This window comes from Alexandromys fortis, unplaced genomic scaffold (genome assembly GCF_014885135.2).
Source record: "Alexandromys fortis isolate MF-2015 unplaced genomic scaffold, M_Fortis_MF-2015_v1.1 scaffold_2_1_26212458, whole genome shotgun sequence".
Taxonomy (NCBI): Eukaryota; Metazoa; Chordata; class Mammalia; order Rodentia; family Cricetidae; genus Alexandromys; species Alexandromys fortis.
Window position 1 is genome coordinate 18,034,058 of NW_026067930.1, and position 19,922 is coordinate 18,053,979.

Consider the following 19,922-nt stretch of genomic DNA (forward strand, 5'->3'; position numbering starts at 1 on the left):
TGCAACAGAGCCTAAACAGAGATATCAAAAAACAAATGCAATAGAAAGCAGCTAAAATCGTTTAATTTGTCATTTAAAAAAAGCGTGACATGTCTTCTCCGTAAAATGTAACCGACATCTGCAGAAGTCTATCTTTATTTTGTTTTTGTTTTTGTTTTTCTGTATTCTCTTCAAGATAGAACACTGAGGCTTACGTATTTTCTAAATGCATACCTTTCCAGAAAGCAGAAAATGGATTACAATACCACCAGGGGATTCAACCAGGTAAACATTCAACTTGCCAAGCCCTGGGGGCACTGGGATCCAATACCCACAATTTTATATATTTTCTATTTAGATAATACTGTTTGGTTTTTACTAAAACTTCAGAGAGTTGTATCTTCCTGGGACCTCTTGACCTATGCTCCTCCCCGCGGGACCTCACCATAAACTCAAGTCCCTTCGCCTGCCCGCGGGTCTTTCCCGCCTCTTCTCAGCCCAGAGCTTACGAGGCTGTTTCTCGCTGCTCTCCTGGGACGCCGCCTCAGTTCCGGGTTGGCTCTCCCCACCGGCCACCGATCGAAATTTTCCTTCCCTCCAGGTGACGAGCAGCAAGTACCGATCCATTTTCTTCGTGCTCAGACTCAACTTTTAGCTCTCAAAAGAGCCGCGCGCAACGCGCACTTCCGGTTTCCTGCCGCTTAGCTTGGCCGGGAATAATGTCCTAGATCGGTTTTTCCGCCAATCATTTTCGGAAATGATTCTCTTAGTAGCCACACTCTTTGCTCCTTTCGTAAGGACACGGCTACGGGAGGTCCGGAACCGGAGCGTTGCGGAGGAGCAGATGAGTACTCGCCGTCGTTAGGAACCATTGTGCTCAATATTGTATGTTTCCGGCCGGACTGATGGTTCTGGGATCCCTTCTGGGGGAGTGGAAACTAAAGACGCCGGAAGTCGCGAAGCATGTCCAGCTTCTCTAGGGCGCCTCAGGTGAGCTCGTGCGCTTTTGGGGTGATGGTGGGGTCATTACGCTGGCGAAAATGAAGAGCGGTGGCTGGCGGGGGGTTAGTGCAGAAGCTGAGCCGTCAGGGAAGCTGACACTCGTGGCCAAGAAATGCCTTAGGAAGTCACATTCCAGGGGTTGTGACTCAGGCCGCGCTTTGGTATCTTTGGGCACTTCTTTCTCTCTTCAGCCTGCCCGTTTCGTGTCTTCTGTTCTCCGCCGAGAGTCCGCGGAGAGAATTTCAGTGAGATAATACGTTGAATGACATGGAGCATGTTTATTTTATTTAGTGCAGTGAAGCCTGGCGGGGAAGGGGAAAGGCTGCAGCTGTAGCCAATTTAGTACAGTGCGTATTTAGCATTGCAGAAAGCCCTGGGTTCCATCCCCAGCACCGCGTAAACCTGGCGTTATGGTGCACGCGTGTTTTTCCAGAAGAAAGATTGGAAGTTCAGGGCCAGCCTCCTCCGGTTCATAGCGATATTGAAGTCAGCCTACTCTACTTGAAACTGTTTCAAAAGAAGAAAAGAATGAGGACCTCTTGGAGGGCTTTCACCTAGAAGTCTTAGGTTTTAAAAGGACCAAGCGCCCAGGCTGCCAGGAGGAAGATAGAATGTTCACAGACGGGGCTCTGTGAAGGACAAAAGGAGAAAATCCGTTCGGATTGCTGCTATTTTAGTATACCACGCAAGATACTCATGCCCAAGTCAGGCTAAAACGCAGGAGTGCTGAGAAGCCCGCGGTATGCATTAAAGGATTGAATGTGGGTGAACGAAGAAACAAGAATTACATTGGAGAATTCTGGTTTGGGCAGCTGGAAGGCTGTGGTGTAGGGAATACTGAAACTGAAGCAAGTTTTAGGTAGAAGAGGAAGAATTAGTGTTCGGTGTGTTAATCCAAATGATGCCTACCTAGCCTAATGCCACTTAAAGTATAGCTCTTGTAAGTGTAGTTGTTACCTGTCTTTAATGAGGTAAATCTAGGAGGTGAAGGTAAACATTTTAAAGCTTTGACAGAAGTTGACATTGTCTCAGCATTTGTGTTGCTTATCGAGCTTTTATGTGTTAGTCTGCTTGGAATGGGGGAAACTTGTCTTTGCATATGCGTGGGCTAGTTTCAAGGGTATGATAACTCATATGAAACTCCAAGCTGAATTGTATTTTTTTCTTTAGCATACAACCTCTTCGTATATGCATAATCAAAGCACCTAGTCAAAATCTTTCTGGAATAGAAATAGTTTTCTTAGTTTGGAGATATTGAAGAGTGTGGTTTTTCTGGCATGACATAAAGATGTCTGTTGAAGACCAGCCTGTAATACCAGATACTTGGAAGGATGAAGTGAGAGGTTTATAAGTTCAAGCCTTTGCAGGCTACACAGAGTGAGTTCAAGGTCAATCTGGGTAACTAGTGAAACTCTGACTCAAAGGCATCAAAAGGGGGCTAGGGATGTGTCAAGGTGGTGGAGTGTTTGCCTGGTATCCCCAGTGTCACAGACACAAAGGAATGTTAAGTTTCAGCTACGCTTTTCTGATTGCGCAATTTTATTTAACTCTCCTAGAACTGAGGTCTTTAGTTACCTTCAGTTGCCAACTAGCCACCCAACTTTCTGTATAATATACTTACTATCTCAGTGCAATAATGAGAAAAGACTTTAGTGCTGATAGTGAAAACAAAATGCACACACATACAAATTTTAGTCATGGTCTGTTTTTCAAAGTAATTGTTGGTATTATTTATAGGATACATATGATGGCATTTGAAAATGCATTTAATTATTTCCATTCTAAATAGAATTTTCTTCACCTTTTTCGTTATTTCCAAGCAATGGGCCACTTTTGCTCGAATGTGGTATCTCCTAGATGGCAAAATGCAGCCCCCTGGCAAACTTGCGGCTATAGCGTCACAAAGGCTTCAAGGATTACATAAACCAGTGTACCATCAACTGAGTGAGTATTGTCTTAGACGTGTCCTTAGGAGCCATAGTTTCCATTCCAGAAGGGGAACCTTGTGAAGTGTGGCTGGACTGTGTTTAAGAGCTCCTTTCTGGGCGTATATGAGGATTCTGTATTCTAGTTCTTCTGACAGTAAATTGAATATAACTTATAGAAAAACCATAAGGACAGTTCTTCAAGGGCAGTTCCATTTTGCAGTATTACCAAACAGAAAATCACCAGTAGCCCTTATTTCCACTCTCACAGTGTCCTGATTTGTACTGTAAATTGGGTTTCCCTTCTTACACATATCTTCTCAAGCGACTTCCTTGAGTAGAGAGTTTTTAACATGAGTCCAGCCACTTTTATAAAAATCCTTCCCTAGAAACATAGAGCTAGCTAAATATGATAGGTTGCCTTTCACTCTTGAATTAAAGATTTGCTTTCTGTATGCTATTTCTAAAACAATAAGACTGTTTTCATTTTACAAGAGTTAGACTTGTAAGCATTTTGGGCTGACTTTGTTTACGAAGGCGTTTTCCTGTCATAGCCCAATTTTCCTCTCACTAAAAAGTGGATGTATCCTGTAGCCCAGCCCAGGACTGCTTCTCATTCATTAAGTGACTGATTTCTGTCTCAGAGCTCTAAAAACTGTGTGTGTGTGTGTGTGTGTGTGTGTGTGTGTGTGTGTGTGTGTGTGTGTGAATCCTTCCAAATACCCGTCTCTAGTTAGGACCTGTATGCTACATTCATGTGTCCAGTTTCTGCTCAGCATGTCCTCTTGGGTACCCGGCAGTCATCTTCAGTAAATCGCCCAATAGGGACATCTTTCTTACTCCTGGATTTTCCCTACCCAAACCAGCCTGTCCTCTTTGGTTTCCCCATCTCAATTAATAGTATCTGTGTACTCTTGGATGTTCTGGTTTGAAGCCTTCTCTACTTCTGAGTTCTGTGACTGTTCTGAGTCCCCACACCCTGCATAATAAGTATACCTAGTTTAAAACTTAGGAAGCAGTAGTCCTGCAGTCTGGCAGTCAGTCTCTCTCTCTCTCTCTCTCTCTCTCTCTCTCTCTCTCTCTCTCTCTCTCTCCTTTGAACTGTTGTTCTCTCCACTGTCTTGTTCATATATAGTTGCTGCACAGACTAGGCTCAGTTATCTTCCAGAACTCCAGAATAAAAGGCAAAGCTGTCCCCTACAGGACTTATGAATGTGGCTTCTGAACCTCTAACTTTATTTCCATCTGTCCTCTGAGCAATCCTCTGAGGCCTGCTGCTGTCTCCTTTCTTGAACTAGCAAGCATAGTTTTGCTTGGGTCCCTTCCATACTCTTTTTCTCTGCCTGCATGTTCTTTCCCAGTTCTGCAAGGTTCACGCCTTCGTATCTTTTTGTATTTCTGGCCAGTGATTCCTGTCCTGAACAAGGCCTTCCTTAAGCCCTCTCCCATTCACCCTTTGAACCCTACTTTGCTGTTTTTTAAAAAATAATTTTTATATATCACTTGACGTGAACATACTTGCTGTCCACCTTTCTTCACTAAACTTGAATTTAAAAAACTAGCAATTCTAAGTACCCATAATAGTGGAGAGTAAGAAATGCTTGTTGCATGAATATTTGCATTTATAAATACTAGTTTAAAAAAATTTTTAAAAACTTTCATCTAGGGCCTTGGCATTTGAGCAACTAGATTTTGAGATCCATGGAGCTGGAGCAAGAAAGAAGTATTGCAAATGATTGGATTTAGCTAAGAGCAAGGCTTTACAATTTTCTAATTTGTTAAACCTCTTAATCTTCCTTCTGTTATCAACTTTCAGAATACCCTATATTCTGAAATCTGTGTGTCAAATATGAATCTAAGGATTTGGCCATGTTCAAGCACCTCGTGCAGCATGTGGCCTAGACCAGATAGTAGCTTGTACATCACACTTTCAATCAGATTCTTTATAAATAAGTCACCTCTTTTCTTCGTGGGAGTTTGGTTCTGTAGTCACCATGACAACTGGATTGTTGAATATTGCACAGCATTTCAAGGGGAGTTTCTATTGTCCATTCAAAATCTAACCTTGTTGTGTGGGTTTCTGTAAAGCCTTTTATACATATTTTTTAACACCGGAACACTGGATTCTTGACCCACAGCATTATAACTTATAACTCAGCTGTGAACTAAGTTCATCTAATACACCTTATCTCTCAGAGCATATAGCACAGTCCTCCTGTGCGCAGGAATATTACACAGTATTCCAGTACCAGAGTTGAGGGGCACTTTAAAAGAGTGAAGGCACTTAACAGAAAATGCAAACACAGAAACTAGAACACTCAGTAGACCTCCAAAAAACAGCACTGTTTGCATTTGAGAGAAGAAATAGAACATTGCTTTCCATAGCCACAGTTGTCAAGGTGTGTGTCAGGCAACTCAAGTTTTAGCAACTAAGAAAATTTACAAATATGAAGTCATAATGAGAACAACTGAATTTTGAAAGAAATAACGAGCAGCATTTGTGCTTTTGTTAAAAGTAAATGGCTGTTTTTCTTTTTTAAAAAAGTATTTGGGGCTCCAAAGCCACAGAGAAACCCTGTCTCGAAAAACCAAAAAAAAAAAGTATTTGGCGAACAAGAACTATGTATATTTATAGAATTGCAAATGTGTACAATTTCTTATGTCGTGAGATGTTTTACCTCCCAAGAGGTAGTTGAAAAACGGAAGGAAAAGCAAGGTGACATTCTCATTGCCCTTCAGCGACGTCATAGTATAGTTGAGACAGAAACTTGGGCTCCTGCTTCCTCACATAGGAGATTCCCAGTTGTCTTCTGTGTGGTTGTTAGTTAGCACTTACACTATTTCCTGTTCATGTATTTGTAAACAGCTTCACTAAGACTGTGTTTGTTGAAACCACAGTGATAAGAAATTAAAAGTAAACTCAAACAAGTCATAGGCACTTCATTTCTGTCCCCCAAGGACAACAGACACCAGCTTCCTCAGTCAGTTCTTCCTTTAAAAGGGAATCATTATTCCTTAGGTATTCTTTAAATGCTGCAAGTACACATTCTGCTGGGACACCAGAAGAGCTGCCATGATTACCTGTAGGTCATCCTTCCTTAAGAATAGAGAGTAGCTTTTTTATGAAGTTGGAAACTTGACTTTTTAAAGATTATACTTCTATTTGCCTCACTGTGTTGAATGTTTACTACATCAGCAAAGCTTCTTATGACCACAAGATGTCACTAGAGTCAAGTTCTTAAATCAGTGGTTGAGAAAGGCATTGTCTTTTAAGAGTTTATCTCCAACATTTAGCAGTGTAACTATCAGTTAGCTAAGTGTTGAGTATTCATAATCACTGTACACATTTTTGGGGTGGGGAATGAGTAACAAATGGTCAGACATCTAGGAATGGCTATAAAGTTGACACTTGTGGGATCAGAATGTAATGTAAACATTTGAACTGCTTGGTTTGTCAGGTGGACCTTGCAAGGTGTTATGAGAAACAGACAGACAGACTTGCCATTTAGAAATTATTTTGTTTTATTCTGCCCTCCACCCCCGCCGTGTGTGTCTTTTGTGGGGAAGTGTGTTCAAGTAGGGCTTGTGAGGAGGGGGTAAAACAAGTCACAGTTAACAAAGGACTTGTACTAGACTACATAAAGAACCGAAACAGCACTAAAGAGACATGAGCTAATTAGAAAATGCACGGGTCCATGGAAGTTCAGTACCAGCCAGTAGGAGGCGTGCAAATTAAAACCAGATGAGCCTTAAAAAAAAGTGACAGTGAGTGAGAAAATGGAGAAATCGTATTACTCATGTCTTATTGGTGAAAACAAATAACACAGTCTTAAAAAATGATGCAGGAATTCTGAGTTATTTACATTCAATACACGGTAAGAAACTAGGTTTTTTAATCTAAAAGTTTAAGTGGCACGGTGACTGCAAGTGCTTGCTGCACACTCCTGGCAACCTCACTTCAGTCCCTGGGACCACAGAAAGGTGGGAGGAGAGAAGCACCTCCAGAGCGTCCCTCCGACCTGTGAACTTCGTGGCACTCATGTACCTGCTTTCACACACGCAAAGTAACACCTCCTTAACATTTTAAATGACAATGATACATGTATTTCATTAACAAGCTTAGACACGGGCAGTGATGCTGTCATCAAGACTACAGTCTTTCCCACCGGTGGTTTTGTTGTATTAATCTGTAGTTCCCTTAAACACAGGTACTTAGTTGTGGATCAGTTTTCATTTCAAGTTGTAGAAAGGTGATTTGATGTGGGAGTCTTCTGTTTTGTGTTGATTTCATTGGTTAAATAAAGAAACTCCCTTGGCCCTTTAATGGGACAGAAAATTAGGTAGGCGGAGTAAACAGAACAGAATTCTGGGAGAAATAAAGCCAGCCGAGTCAGGCAGTGGGCCGTGATTCTCTCACCCGACACAGACGCAGGTTAAGATCTTCCCTGGTAAGCCCCCTCGTAGAGCTACACACATTATTAGAAATGGGTTAAAGCAAGATGTGAGAGTTAGCCAATAAGAGGATAAAACTAATGGACCAAGCAGTTTCCGTGTAATTATTTCTGGGCATAAGCTAGCCAGACGGCCGGGCGGCAGGAACACAGCCCGCCGCCTCATACTACAGTGATTTAAAGAGAAAGAGGTTTGACATAACTTACTATATTTTCATCCTACTTATAGTGCTTTAATTAATGCCCAGCCTTTTTGATTTTTGTAAATATTTTAAGTGACTGGATGTTTTGTGCATATTTGAAGCTGAGCCTGACTAGGCAGCTTTGTGAAGAGCATCAGCAAATCCCCTAACCGTGAACGACCTGAGCTGCTGTAGCTGTGAAGTCTGAAGCCGGGGCCTTCTAGCTGCTGAGGACATTTTCACACCCTCCTCTTAGCTGAACTCCTGGCTCCCTGTCCGTCTGCTTTAGTGGCTGTCACTTGTCACTCTTAGGAGGTTTTGATACAGACTTCCCTCAAGCCCGTCAGCCGAGGGCTTTCCAGTTCCTCTCTTTAGCCTCTTACCCCTTTTGCCCTAGAGTGCAAAGCAAGGCTTTATCGCCTTTCTTTCACCCTCAGTCCTAAAACACAAACCTGTGGTCAGATTTGTTCTTTGGTTACAATCTTTTCATGTGATTTGTGGAGTTTATAGTAGTACACTAATTTATGCTTATTATTTTTAGTGGCATTTTAAAATATGGTTCTCGAATCTTTTGAAGTGTGTTGTTTCTTCTAAGTAATATAATGGTGATTTAATGTTCCAGATTAGCTGATGAGCTTTATGAGCAGTGGTTCACGTGGAAACATGCGTGTTGACGTTTGTTTTCAGAACGACACAAACCTGAAGGTCTTTTTCATGAGGAAACTCACACCGTACATGTATTTAGGTTTTCGAATCATCTGTTCTGTCCATGTGTTTGCAGTCATTGCTGATAGTGCCGTTTTAGATTTAACTAGTTAAATGTGGTTGGAAAACACCTCGTGGCGGTAGTTAAAGCATAAAGCCACAGTGTTCTATTGTTCTCTGAAAGTGAAAAGAATAACAATCAGTTGTAATGTCTCACATTTGTTTCTAGTTTGCCTATTGGTAGAGTACACTTTGTATTTTATGTACATATTGTTTTCATTTTCTGTGCTATTTTTAAGGGAAAACTTCTATCATCTGCTTAAAGATAATGTAATAGAAATGTTTAAACTAAAGCATTTTAGCCGAAGAGTTATCAGTAGGAGGAGCAAGAGGAACAAGAAGAGTTTCCTCTAAAGAATGTGTTGTCGTTATTGTCATCTTTTAAAGTTTTCTTTTACTTTTCTACCAGTGTTGAGATTTTCCAAATGGCCTGCCAGCTCTTTCTGTGCTTACGTGGTCTATCAGATGAAACAAATGTGTTAACGGATTGTGATGCTGCACTGTGATTTTTACTTTTGAATGTGGTGTTTGTACTGTGGTACTAAACAATCAAGCTGTTTTTTAAGGCTTTGATGTTTTCATTCAGAGTCTTCTGCCTTGTTTCTTTTGAAATCCAGGTGACTGTGGCGATCATGTTGTCATAATAAACACAAGACACATTGCATTTTCTGGAAACAAATGGGAGCAGAAAGTGTACTCCTCACACACTGGGTAAGAGAACGTCGCTGTAAGGGACACAGTGCTTTAATAGTACTGTTGCCCTCTCTTCCTGTAGTTCCTCTCTCTGTCTGCAGCGCCGTCTGCACGGGGAACTCTCCTAGCTCCCATCTTCCCTGTAGGTAAATGTACTCACTGGGTGTACGGAGGCTTCCCAAGGAGGACAGTTTCCTCTCATCTTTTTCTGTAAACTAAATTTTCTTTAAGGCCGTAAACAGTATTATGGTTCATAACATTTACTGTCAGCCAAAACTCCTAAGTTTCTTCCCATGTCCTTGTTAAAATTATGTCTCTTCTTTTTATATGTGTTAGTTGTGTTAATCCAGTGCTAAGAGATTAGCTTTGTTCCATTTTAGATTTTATCTCTACCATTTTATTTTGAGATCCTGATTTTGCTTTCTATATTGAGTTAATCCATAGTTTCTGGTAAAGGGGAAATTTACTTGATTTAACCTGTACTGTCATCAAAGTTATGGTTATAAATATTGGTCTTCCACTCTTTTTTTTATGTGTATGAATGTTTTACCTGCATGTGTGTACAGGGAGCACTTGGGTACAGTGCACACGGAGGCCAGAAGGGGGCGTCTGAACCTTTGGACCTGAACTTCCTCAGAGCTGTGAGCTGCCATGTGCGTCCACTGGAGTAGCTACTGCACTTGACCACTGAGCCGCATCTGCAGCCCTGATTGTCCACTCTCCATCATAATCCCTCTTCCGTTTCTGACTGCACCTTCACCTTTGACGTCATAGTCTGTTCTTTTCCTCTCTTGCCCAAGCACATCTTAAATGCATAATTTATTTGTTTGGGGTTCTCTGAGACAGACTTTGATGAAGCCCAGGCCTGTCTCATGCTTCTGTGGCTGAATCTGGCCTTGAACTCCTCATCCTCTTGTCTCTGCCTCAAGTGCTGGGTGTATAGGAGTGTGCTGCCCAGCTTCCTTATCACTGTTTCTGTGCTTTTAATCTGTTAGGAATATTAATCTATTTTTAAATTTTGGTTTCTTACAAACTTAATGATATTCTTTACTGCTACTTAATTTTTATGACTTAATCTGGCTTTTCTTCTGAAATTCTTCTGACTTCTTTGCCGCGCACCACGCCCCCGTGTCTGCGCTTGGTGCACTAGAGTTTCGGGCAAGGGAGCTGGAGGTTAAAATACACAAACACACACAGACAGAGAAAATGCCCCCTTTATTGTGTTCGGGGGCAGACTATATAGAGATAGCCACGCCCCAGCCAAACCCACCAGAAACCACTCTCCTGCTATCAGGAACTCCTGAAGGTCTCGTGCTCAGAACAGTTGTAGGCACTCAGATCAGGGGATTACAAGAAATTCAGGATCTGGGGTCTCACTGCTCCCAACACTTCTTGTCTCAGAAAGTTCTTCCTCAACAAATAATTTATAAACACTGACTTCTCATTTTTTTTCTAGTGTTGATACTTGGTCTAAATTCATTGAAATGTTTTTATAACATGATTGACCAAAAGTAGTCATGTCATCACTCTCTTTAGGACAGGATCCTGCCTTATGTGTCTATGCACCTCTCATGCACAGAGAAAGAAACACTTAGAAAGTGTGTGCTGAGTTAATTTATATGGGAAACTCATGGCTGTCATATCGATCAGTTTTCCCTGACTCCCTCCGGGGCATTTCAGTAAAGGAAGAAACGTGGTTGCTTTTCACCTGTGAGAATCAGTTGCATATCACATTACTCAGGCCATCCCCTGCTTGTTGGAATTCACATTAGCTTTCCAGGAGAAAGTCCAAGTCCTGAAATATAGCATAAGTGGTATTATGGTTTAAAATTTGCCAGCCCAGTGGTAAAAATAGAAAGAAAATCTTTAGCATAGACATTACAAAGTAGTTTTCCATAGGAATAGACGTCTAGACGGGTGTTTCTTCTAAAACTGAAATTCCATGAAACAAATAGCTCGTAGCAGTTTGGAAATGGCCCATCTTTCTCAGCAGACATTTAATATACTTGTTTTAGGTTGCATTCCTAATGTATGGCTTACTCAGTCATCTTAAAATGTTTTTGAAAATTCTTGAAAGTAACTTAAATTTGGGTAATCCTAAATTTTTCTCTTAGGATCCACTGGCTGTTTTCTTTTCCTCTTTTTGTGTCTTCTTTTTGTAAAATCTTTTTTTTTTTTTCATTTATTTAGGGCGATAAGCCCTCATAGCTATAAATTGTCAGTTTCTTACGCTTTCAAAAATATGATTTTCTCTGTTGACTCAGAATTTTGTAAAATTAGGTGGGGCAATTAACAGTTTTTATTAGCTCCCATACAAATATAAACTAGTGTCTCAGCATTGTACTGGGAGCCACTGGCAGAATCTGGTTTCTAGGTCCGGATCTAGTGCTGTGCTGATTCCAGTTTGTCCATATAAGTCTGTTATTTGGTCTGAGCACTATGAAATAGGTAATTCATTACCTGGAGCCAACACATAACTCCTAATGAATTTACTGCCTATTTGAACAGGGTCATTGCCTGTGAACTTCCAGATTGTTGATACCCACCTGTAGTCTCAGTATTGGGAGTTGAGCATCCTCCTCAGCTGTGTGAGGAGGTAGAGGCCAGCCTGAGCCTTGAGGCCATGTCTCACTGTCAGAAGAGGGAGAGTGAACTTGACTCCAGGACCAAATGTTCTACCAGCACTTTCCCAGGTTCTCAGTCCTAGATTATGCAGTTAGTCTAACTGGGCAGGGGCCGTAAATTACCCTGGCTCATTGCTATTTCTTTCTTTCTTTATTTATTTTTTTTTTATTTTATTTATTTATTTATTTTTTTTTTTGGATTTTCGAGACAGGGTTTCTCCGCAGCTTTTTTTTTTTTTTTTTTTTTTTTTTTTTTTTTTTTTTTTTTTTTTTTTTTTTTTTTTTTTTTTGTTTTTTCCGCTTTTTTTTTTTTTTTTTTTTTTTTTTTTTTTTTTTTTTTTTTTTTTTTTGTTCCTATCCTGGAACTAGCTCTTCTAGACCAGGCTGGCCTCGAACTCACAGAGATCCGCCTGCCTCTGCCTCCCAAGTGCTGGGATTAAAGGTGTGCTCCACCACCACCTAGCTGCTATTTCTTTTTTTAAATAGACAAATGGTAATCTAGATAGAATGAATAGGTAAGAAAATGAATAAATAACTAACAAAATTCATATGAAAATAATTATGCTAAGAAAAATTTTTTGAGTTAACTACCTGTGAAATAGTGATAGCCACTTAAGAGAATATTTTAAACAGCATAGCTTACTTACTTAATTTATTTTTAACGTGTGTGTGTACATGCATGCTTACAAGTACATGTATGCGTACATGTTTGTGTGGAGGTCAGAGCACAACTTATATATGTGTGTCTGTGTATACATATATGTACACATGCATATTCATTTTTAATAAAGTTTCCAGAAGCAAAATATAATTTGTTAGAATCATTTTACTGTTATAAAAGGATGATCAGCTTAAGAACATATTTCTTCCTTTAACAGCTACCCAGGTGGATTTAGACAAGTCACAGCTGCACAGCTGCACCTGAAGGACCCAGTGGCGGTAAGCTTATTGTTTGTATTGGTCACCTGGACAAGACTGGTTCCTACTGTTTTTACCATGTCCCTTCTAATATAGGCACTATTCAGGGCAATACCTGCTTCATCGTATTACACAAAGTTTTACTAATGCCATGTTCACTATCATTCAATTCTGTTTCCTAATTGCTATCATTAGTTCCATCAACTCAAAGAATTTAGATACTTTGGTGTGGGAGGTCCCTCTGTATATGTGTTGCTTTTATTGGTTAGTGAATAAAGAAGCTGCTTTTGGCCAATGAATAGTACTTTTTTTATTTTGGGCACATCTGTCATTGTTTAGAATATGGTAAGCTCGCTGCAGATACCTTGGGAGAAAGTCAGAAGAATATTATGTTTGCTTAGTATATTTTAATCTTACCAACTTGTTTCTTTGCCAATTTATTGTCTAATTAAGGGTTTGTTAATTACTAAAGTCTAAGTTGTGGGTTTATTTATTTCTATATAGGTCTGTCAGTTGGGAGTTGTATATTTTGAAGATTTAGTGTTAGATGAATATAGGTTTGGGATTATAATCTTAAAGAATAAATAGATCAACATCAGTGTGTTTGGCCTTCTTTATCTCCAGTAATGCTTCTTAACTTGAACTCTGTTTTTTTCCTACTTTGAATATAACTGTATCGGTCTCCTTTTGATTTGCATTTACCTGGGTTATAATTTCCTATTGTTTAAACTTTCTAACCCCTTTTAACATACACTATTCCTCCCAGTACTTCACAGAGGAGGAAAGAGCCTAGAAGAAACATCAGGTGCAGCTGTGCAGCTGTGACTTGTCTAAATCCACCTGGGTAGCTGTTAAAGGAAGAAACATGTTCTTAAGCTGATCATCCTTTTAAAAACAAATCAGAAAAAAAAATACCCCAACAAAAAAACAAAGCACAACAGAAGTCAAATGATACCAGAATAAATAACAAGAATATTGAATCGGAAGGGCTAAGAAAATATCGAAAAGTTGTGTATATTAGAAATTAAACCCAGAGTCTAGCTTGTGCTAGCTAGGCAACCACCCTATACCACTAAACTGCACCTGTAACCCAAAATTTATATATATCACTGTTAAATTATATAAACTAAGCACTGTTGTGTATGATGTTTATTAATAACAAATGTTAATGTTTAGTAATAATCATTATTGATTATTATTATTTGAATGATATACTCAACAGAATTCTAAGCCAAATGTTTGTCCAACTACTGCTAAAACATTAGGTCTCCTTTCGCTGTTTTACAACTTATTTTTCCTTCTTGGCTGTCAATAAACCTGGCCTTTGTGCTCTACCCTCAGAAAAAAACAGCCCTTTCCCCTTTGGTGACCACTAGGTTTTTTCTTAAGTGCATTTGTAAGTGAACAAGGTATTACTCCGAAAATACTCCTTATTTTCCTAAAAAGAAGTTGGAGGCAGATGGATAAATTGTCATGCTGTGACCACTGGTTTATACCACCTTGAGTTTTCTTGATGAAATGTAGGAGAGGAGTGTTATGTAATGCCAAGACCTGGCAGCCATTACTGTCTGAATCATACATGCTGAGACATCACTCCTTAGGAAATAGTTCTGTTCTGTTTGATAGCTGCTGTGGTTTTACAGTGTCACAGCGCACACCGCACTGTGTTCCATGTATTTGTTATGGTCTATACAGAAAAGTAGTGAGGCTGGCTGGGTGATGTTCTCTAACACAGCTGTTACAAACAAATTGTAGTTTTAATGATAAGTATTTTAAAGTTGCAAAAGTTAGTTTGTTTCATTTGGGTATGTTAACTGTACACTAGGAGGCAATATAATCCAACTTTTTAATATTGGCACTTGTAAAAAATATTTTTTGACATTTCTTTACTTTTCGAGTTACCATGCAACAAATGGGTTTAATTATGGCAGTTTTATACACATATCTTTCTACTTTGTTCTAATTATAGTTTTGATGAACCAGAATTGAAACATAATATAAAATGCTTGATGAAGGCTTAAGAAGTATATATCCATTTAAACCTATTTGCGTTGTTATGTCACTAGATCTTAATTTGTCAACATTTTATTTATTAACTGTTTTTCTGTGTATGAGTGTTTTGCCTGCATGTTTGTGTGTGTGCAGTGTCCCCAGAGGCCTGTATTAAGTTCTGGAGAGAAGTGTATTTTGGGTATGATTCTATATGCTGTCTTAATGTTCCTGGGAGTAAAATCATTTAATTTGAAAGCCAGTACAGCAATTTGGTACGTAGATGGAATTAGGCCGGTCTCTACCCACAGTCAGTTGTCCTGCTGCTAGGTGAGGCTGATTGTAACCCTTGCTCCACAGCATCATGAATATGTTGTTAAAGTGTGACACACGGATGACTGTAGAACCAGGAAAATGTTGGTGAACATTCGCTCTAAGAGTTGCTGCCAACTTGTGTCTTAAACAATGTAACCGTACTCAGATTAGTTCATGAATTCAGTCTCACTGGTCTCCCTCCTGGAGGAAACGAGATTCAGGTCCCACCTGTTCATACATAAACTTGGAAATGACCTGTGTTAAAAATTAGCAATTGCAAGGATTATGTCTAGTCCCTTCCATTTGCTTTTTCTCCATAAACAATAAGCAGGTAACACCTCTAGAAAACAGTAATGTAGAAAGTAATGAAAGTTCCTCTCTGGTGTTCCCGTGTAATTTACTTCAGTCTATTTATTTACTGTGTTCACGTGGAACCCTAGCCATTCCTTTTTCCTGCCATTTCTAACAGTATTTGCTTTCAGTTCATCCTGAGTCTCATCTTCTCTTAAGTCCTCGGTGTCTCTGTTTTTCAGATTGTGAAATTAGCTACCTATGGCATGCTGCCCAAAAACCTGCACAGAAGAACAATGATGCAGAGGTTGCATCTTTTTCCAGATGAGGTAAGCGAGCAGCACTCCTTAATGCTCAAGGAAGCCTCATTTCCTGTTTTCCAACAATCGCCATAGGTTTATTGTCAGTGATTGCATCTCAGTGTCCAGCATATTTACTGGGTTTTGAAGTGAACACAAGGCATACACATACTCAGTGGAAACTATTCCTGCGTTAAACTGTTACATGACATGAAAATAAAAATCAGAAGATCTACAAGTTCTGTTTGCATGTCAGTCACTTCTTTCTTACTAATGGGAACTATTATGAGTGCCCGGTGAAGTGGAGGTCCTCAGCGGTAGTTTCAGCAACTGTGAAAAAATAATTCTCTTTCATTTTATGTGATAAATAGTAAGCTCTCTGTGAATCACAGATTAATAACTCTGTTTGCTCATTGTTGCCCATGACTCAACAAGGATGTTTTAAATTATGATTTTTACAGGCTAGGCCACTATCTGCATAACCAAACTAAATTCCAAGAAGGAAAAGTAAAGTTTACAAAGTAGTAGCACTGGACACAGCAACCTGGTACTTCCCTCAGTCAGGTGCAGTGTGAACCTGAGCCGAGACAAGCAGACAAGAAGGGATAAGTTAATTACGACTTTCAAAATCAAATTGCCAGGGTAGCTCACATCTGTGTCCAGCACTTGGGAGGCCGAGGTAGGATGGTTACAAGTTCAAAGCCAGCCTGGGCTATTAGAGTATTTTTATTTCCAACCTGGGTAAAACCTTGTCCCGAGGAGAAAAGAAGGGAAGGACCAATTACAAAATGCATCACTGGTATGTTGTACTTTTCAGGTCTTTATACAAAGTATAAAAATACGGTGTTTTTCTCATTCCTTTTGCTGGTTTTTAATACTGTTGTTGTTTATTAATAGGAAATATATTTTAAGAATTCTAACTGCCAAATATGTTTAATGTAGGATATTCCAGAAGATATTCTTAAGAATTTAGTGGAAGAGCTTCCTCGGCCACGGAAAGTGCCTAAACGACTGGATGAGTACAGCCAAGAAGAGATAGAGGCTTTCCCAAGACTGTGGGCTCCGTAAGTGTGCCTTCCCTTCCACCTCCCCGCTCTTGTGTTTCTCAAGCTGAACTTGGAAAAATAGTAAGATCCTTACAGGTGGTCAGAGTAAAGTTTTTATCCCCTTTGAAACTCAGCAGCTATTAACTACAAATAATCCAACGGAGAGGTTGGACCCAAAGGTCAGGTCGTTAAGCCTTGTGACCACGCTAAGTAAGAGCAAGGATGTTGTTGAATACTTGACTTGAGGTGGCCTTATTAGAGTGAACATCTCTGTTAATGGTCAATCCACTGTCATTAACCTAAAGCAGTGAGTCTGGAATTTTCAGACTGTTTCATAAGACATGTCACCTAATATAAAGTCCATTGGCTCAGGAATTTTAGTTTTGTTCCTAGAAGAAGAAGAATAAGAGGTTTTCCTCTCTCCCATACACATTTCCTGTATCTACGCCCGAAATGACAAGCTATCTTCTCACTATCTCTAGGCTTCTTTGACATGCACCTGCGCTTTCTCGGGCAGTGCCCCTGTAGTCCTCAGCTGGCTTGGGCTCCTGTGTAGGCTGCCATCCTGGGCTTTCCTTTTCACTCCTAGTGCGGTTGAGCTATGTGTGTGCTTGTCTGTTTAGTGTCTTGTTTGCTCACTATTTTCACAAGAAGACTTCATCCTTGTCTTGCTTGGTACTAAGGCATAGTGCCCAGAGTACTGCTAAGTGAATTAATTAAGACACTTGATCTTCTTCTTTGGCATTTATAAATGAAGTTCTAAAAAATGTTTAGGGAAAAATGAAACAAAAATCTTTTTTTTTTTTTAGATTTTACAAACATTAATACCACCCATAATAATTTAATTTATATCTTTTATTATTTGTTGTCCTATATTAATAACAGTAAAAGTAGGAAGAAAGGAAGGATTTACAGTACTTTACATGTAGTTACAGCTACTTATCCTCTGAGCAAAGTAATAAGTTATTATACCCGATCGCCACTTTTTTATAAATTGGAAAATATAGACAGAGAAAGGTGTGGAATGGTCGCTAAAATCACATGATTATAAGTGGTGGATTAGAGATTGACCAGATGACCAGCTCCTAGGTCATTCTCTCAACTGCAGCACTGGTGTGTGTGCCCCATTGCCTTGTGCATCTGTGCCATGCCAAACTGTAAACATGCCAGCTACTACTGACTGCCTGTGGGTATACATTCTGAACAGTCCATGCATCTGAGAAACCCCTACTCATGGAGCTAGTACTTGGCACATGTTCTCCAGGGCTCAGTGAGTATTTCTGAAAATGAAAAAAATGAATCCTTTCCTCAAAATTAATCTGGACAACTCCCATACTTAGATTTGGATTTTGCCTCTATATGACCTAGGTCTTTACCTGTAAGTAAGTCTGTTTCCTCATCTGAACTTACATAGTACTGGCATGCTTGCTAACATAGCATTGTTATATAAAAGTATATGTAGAAAGAATCCCAGATACTCAGTTTTGACAAAGTTGCCTTCTAAAAAAGGGAAACAATCTGTCCTATAAAGACCTATCAAGTTGCCTTCTGTAACAACCACCCATAAATGTAGATATTCCATGTCAGATAGTCTCACAGAATCAGAAGGAAGTTTATTGTCCTGACCAGAAGAATCATGGTAGCATTTTTTAAACAGATCTACCATGGGTGTAATTTAACCAGATATGTCACAAAATACATTTTATGAACTTGAAGTTATAATATATTCTAAAGACTTTAACCAAAGAAGTGTGGTAATATACTAACATTCAAAACTAAGTCTATTTAATATTGTTACATCAAACAATACTGGCCACACTGCTTATTATAACCTGAGTGTCTCCACTAAGTAAGTAGACTTAGAATGGGCTTTCTGTGGTTATTTTTAAGGAGATTCTCAGTGGAACTTGGAGCCGCTTGGTTTAGTTTTGAGTTACTACTGTGGGGATGGATGTTCCTGCCCTTTCACTCCATAGTCCCCTGTAGCAGGGATATGCATTAGACACCCGGCTTTTCTTTCTTTCTTTTTTTAAATTTCCACCTCCTTCCCACCTCCCATTTCCCTCCCCCTCCCCCCACTCCTTCCCCCTCCCTCTTCAGTCCAAAGAGCAGTCAGGGTTCCCTGCCCTGTGGGAAGTCCAAGGTCCTCCCCCCTCCATCCAGGTCTAGGAAGGTGAGCATCCAAACAGGCTAGGATCCAACAAAGCCAGTACATGCAGTAGGATCAAAACCCAGTGCCATTGTCCTTGGCTTCTCTTCAGCCCTCATTGTCTGCCATGTTCAGATAGTCTGGTTTTATCCCATGGTTTTTCAGTCCCAGTCCAGCTGGCCTTGGTGAGCTCCCAATAGATCAGCCCCACTGTCTCAGTGGGTGGGCGCACCCCTCGTGGTCCTGACTTCCTTGTTCATGTTCTCCCTCCTTCTGCTCCTCATTTCGACCTTGGGAGCTCAGTCCGGTGCTCCATTGTGGGTCTCTCTCTCTATCTCCATCCATCGCCAGATGAAGGTTCTATGGTGATATGCAAGATATTCATCAGTATGGCTATAGGATAGGGCCATTTCAGGTTCTCTCTCCTCAGCTACCCAAGGAACTAACTGGGGACATCTCCGTGGACACCTGGAAGCCCCTCTAGAGTCAAGTCTCTTGCCAATCCTAAGATGGCTCCCTTAATTAGGATATATATTTCCCTGCTCCCATATCCACCCTTCCTTTATCCCAACCATCCCATTCCCCAAGCTCCCCCCATCCTCCCCTTCTCACTTTTCTCTCCCCATTCCTCCTTACCCCCATCTCACCCCACCCCCAAGTGCCCAGCAGTCTTGTTTACTTCTAATATCCAGGAGGATGACTATGTGTTTTTCTTTGGGTTAACCTTCTTATTTAGCTTCTCTAGGATCACAAATCATAGGCTCAATGTCTTTTATTTATGGCTAGAAACCAATTATGAGTGAGTACATCCCATGTTCATCTTTTTGGGTTTGGGTTACCTCACTCAGGATAGTGTTTTCTATTTCCATCCATTTGCATGCAAAATTCAAGATGTCATTGTTTTTTACTGCTGAGTAGTACTCTTATGTATATATTCCACACTTTCTTCATCCATTCTTCCATTGAAGGGCATCTAGGTTGTTTCCAGATTCTGGCTATTACAAACAATGCTGCTATGAACATAGTTGAACAAATGCTTTTGTAATATGATAGGGCATCTCTTGGGTATATTCCCAAGAGTGGTATTGCTGGGTCCTGGGGTAGGTTGGTCCCGAATTTCCTGAGAAACCGCCACACTGATTTCCAAAGTGATTGCACAAGTTTGCATTCCCACCAGCAATGGATGAGTGTACCCCTTACTCCACAACCTCTCCAGCAAAGGCTGTCATTGGTGTTTTTTATTTTAGCCATTCTGACAGGTGTAAGATGGTATCTCAAAGTTGTTTTGATTTGC

General features: G+C 40.1%; 2 protein-coding genes across 3 annotated transcripts in view; one reads left to right on the forward strand and one right to left on the reverse strand.

The window, feature by feature from the left end:
- The window catches only part of Mtbp (MDM2 binding protein), a 60,014-nt gene extending 59,392 nt beyond the window's left edge, over window positions 1-622 (reverse strand). For both annotated transcript variants that reach the window (XM_050144971.1, XM_050144970.1), the window contains exon 1: window positions 489-622. In XM_050144971.1, the coding sequence (XP_050000928.1) occupies window positions 489-606 (118 nt within the window). In that variant the 5' untranslated portion in view covers window positions 607-622. The remainder of the gene's footprint in view (window positions 1-488) is intronic.
- Window positions 623-814: 192 nt separating this feature from the next.
- Window positions 815-19,922, forward strand: part of Mrpl13 (mitochondrial ribosomal protein L13) — a 24,931-nt gene continuing 5,823 nt past the window's right edge. The window contains exons 1-6 of the mRNA XM_050144973.1: window positions 815-969; window positions 2,802-2,925; window positions 8,922-9,015; window positions 12,500-12,560; window positions 15,377-15,463; window positions 16,376-16,497. Of these exons, the coding sequence (XP_050000930.1) occupies window positions 943-969; window positions 2,802-2,925; window positions 8,922-9,015; window positions 12,500-12,560; window positions 15,377-15,463; window positions 16,376-16,497 (515 nt within the window). The 5' untranslated portion in view covers window positions 815-942. The remainder of the gene's footprint in view (window positions 970-2,801; window positions 2,926-8,921; window positions 9,016-12,499; window positions 12,561-15,376; window positions 15,464-16,375; window positions 16,498-19,922) is intronic.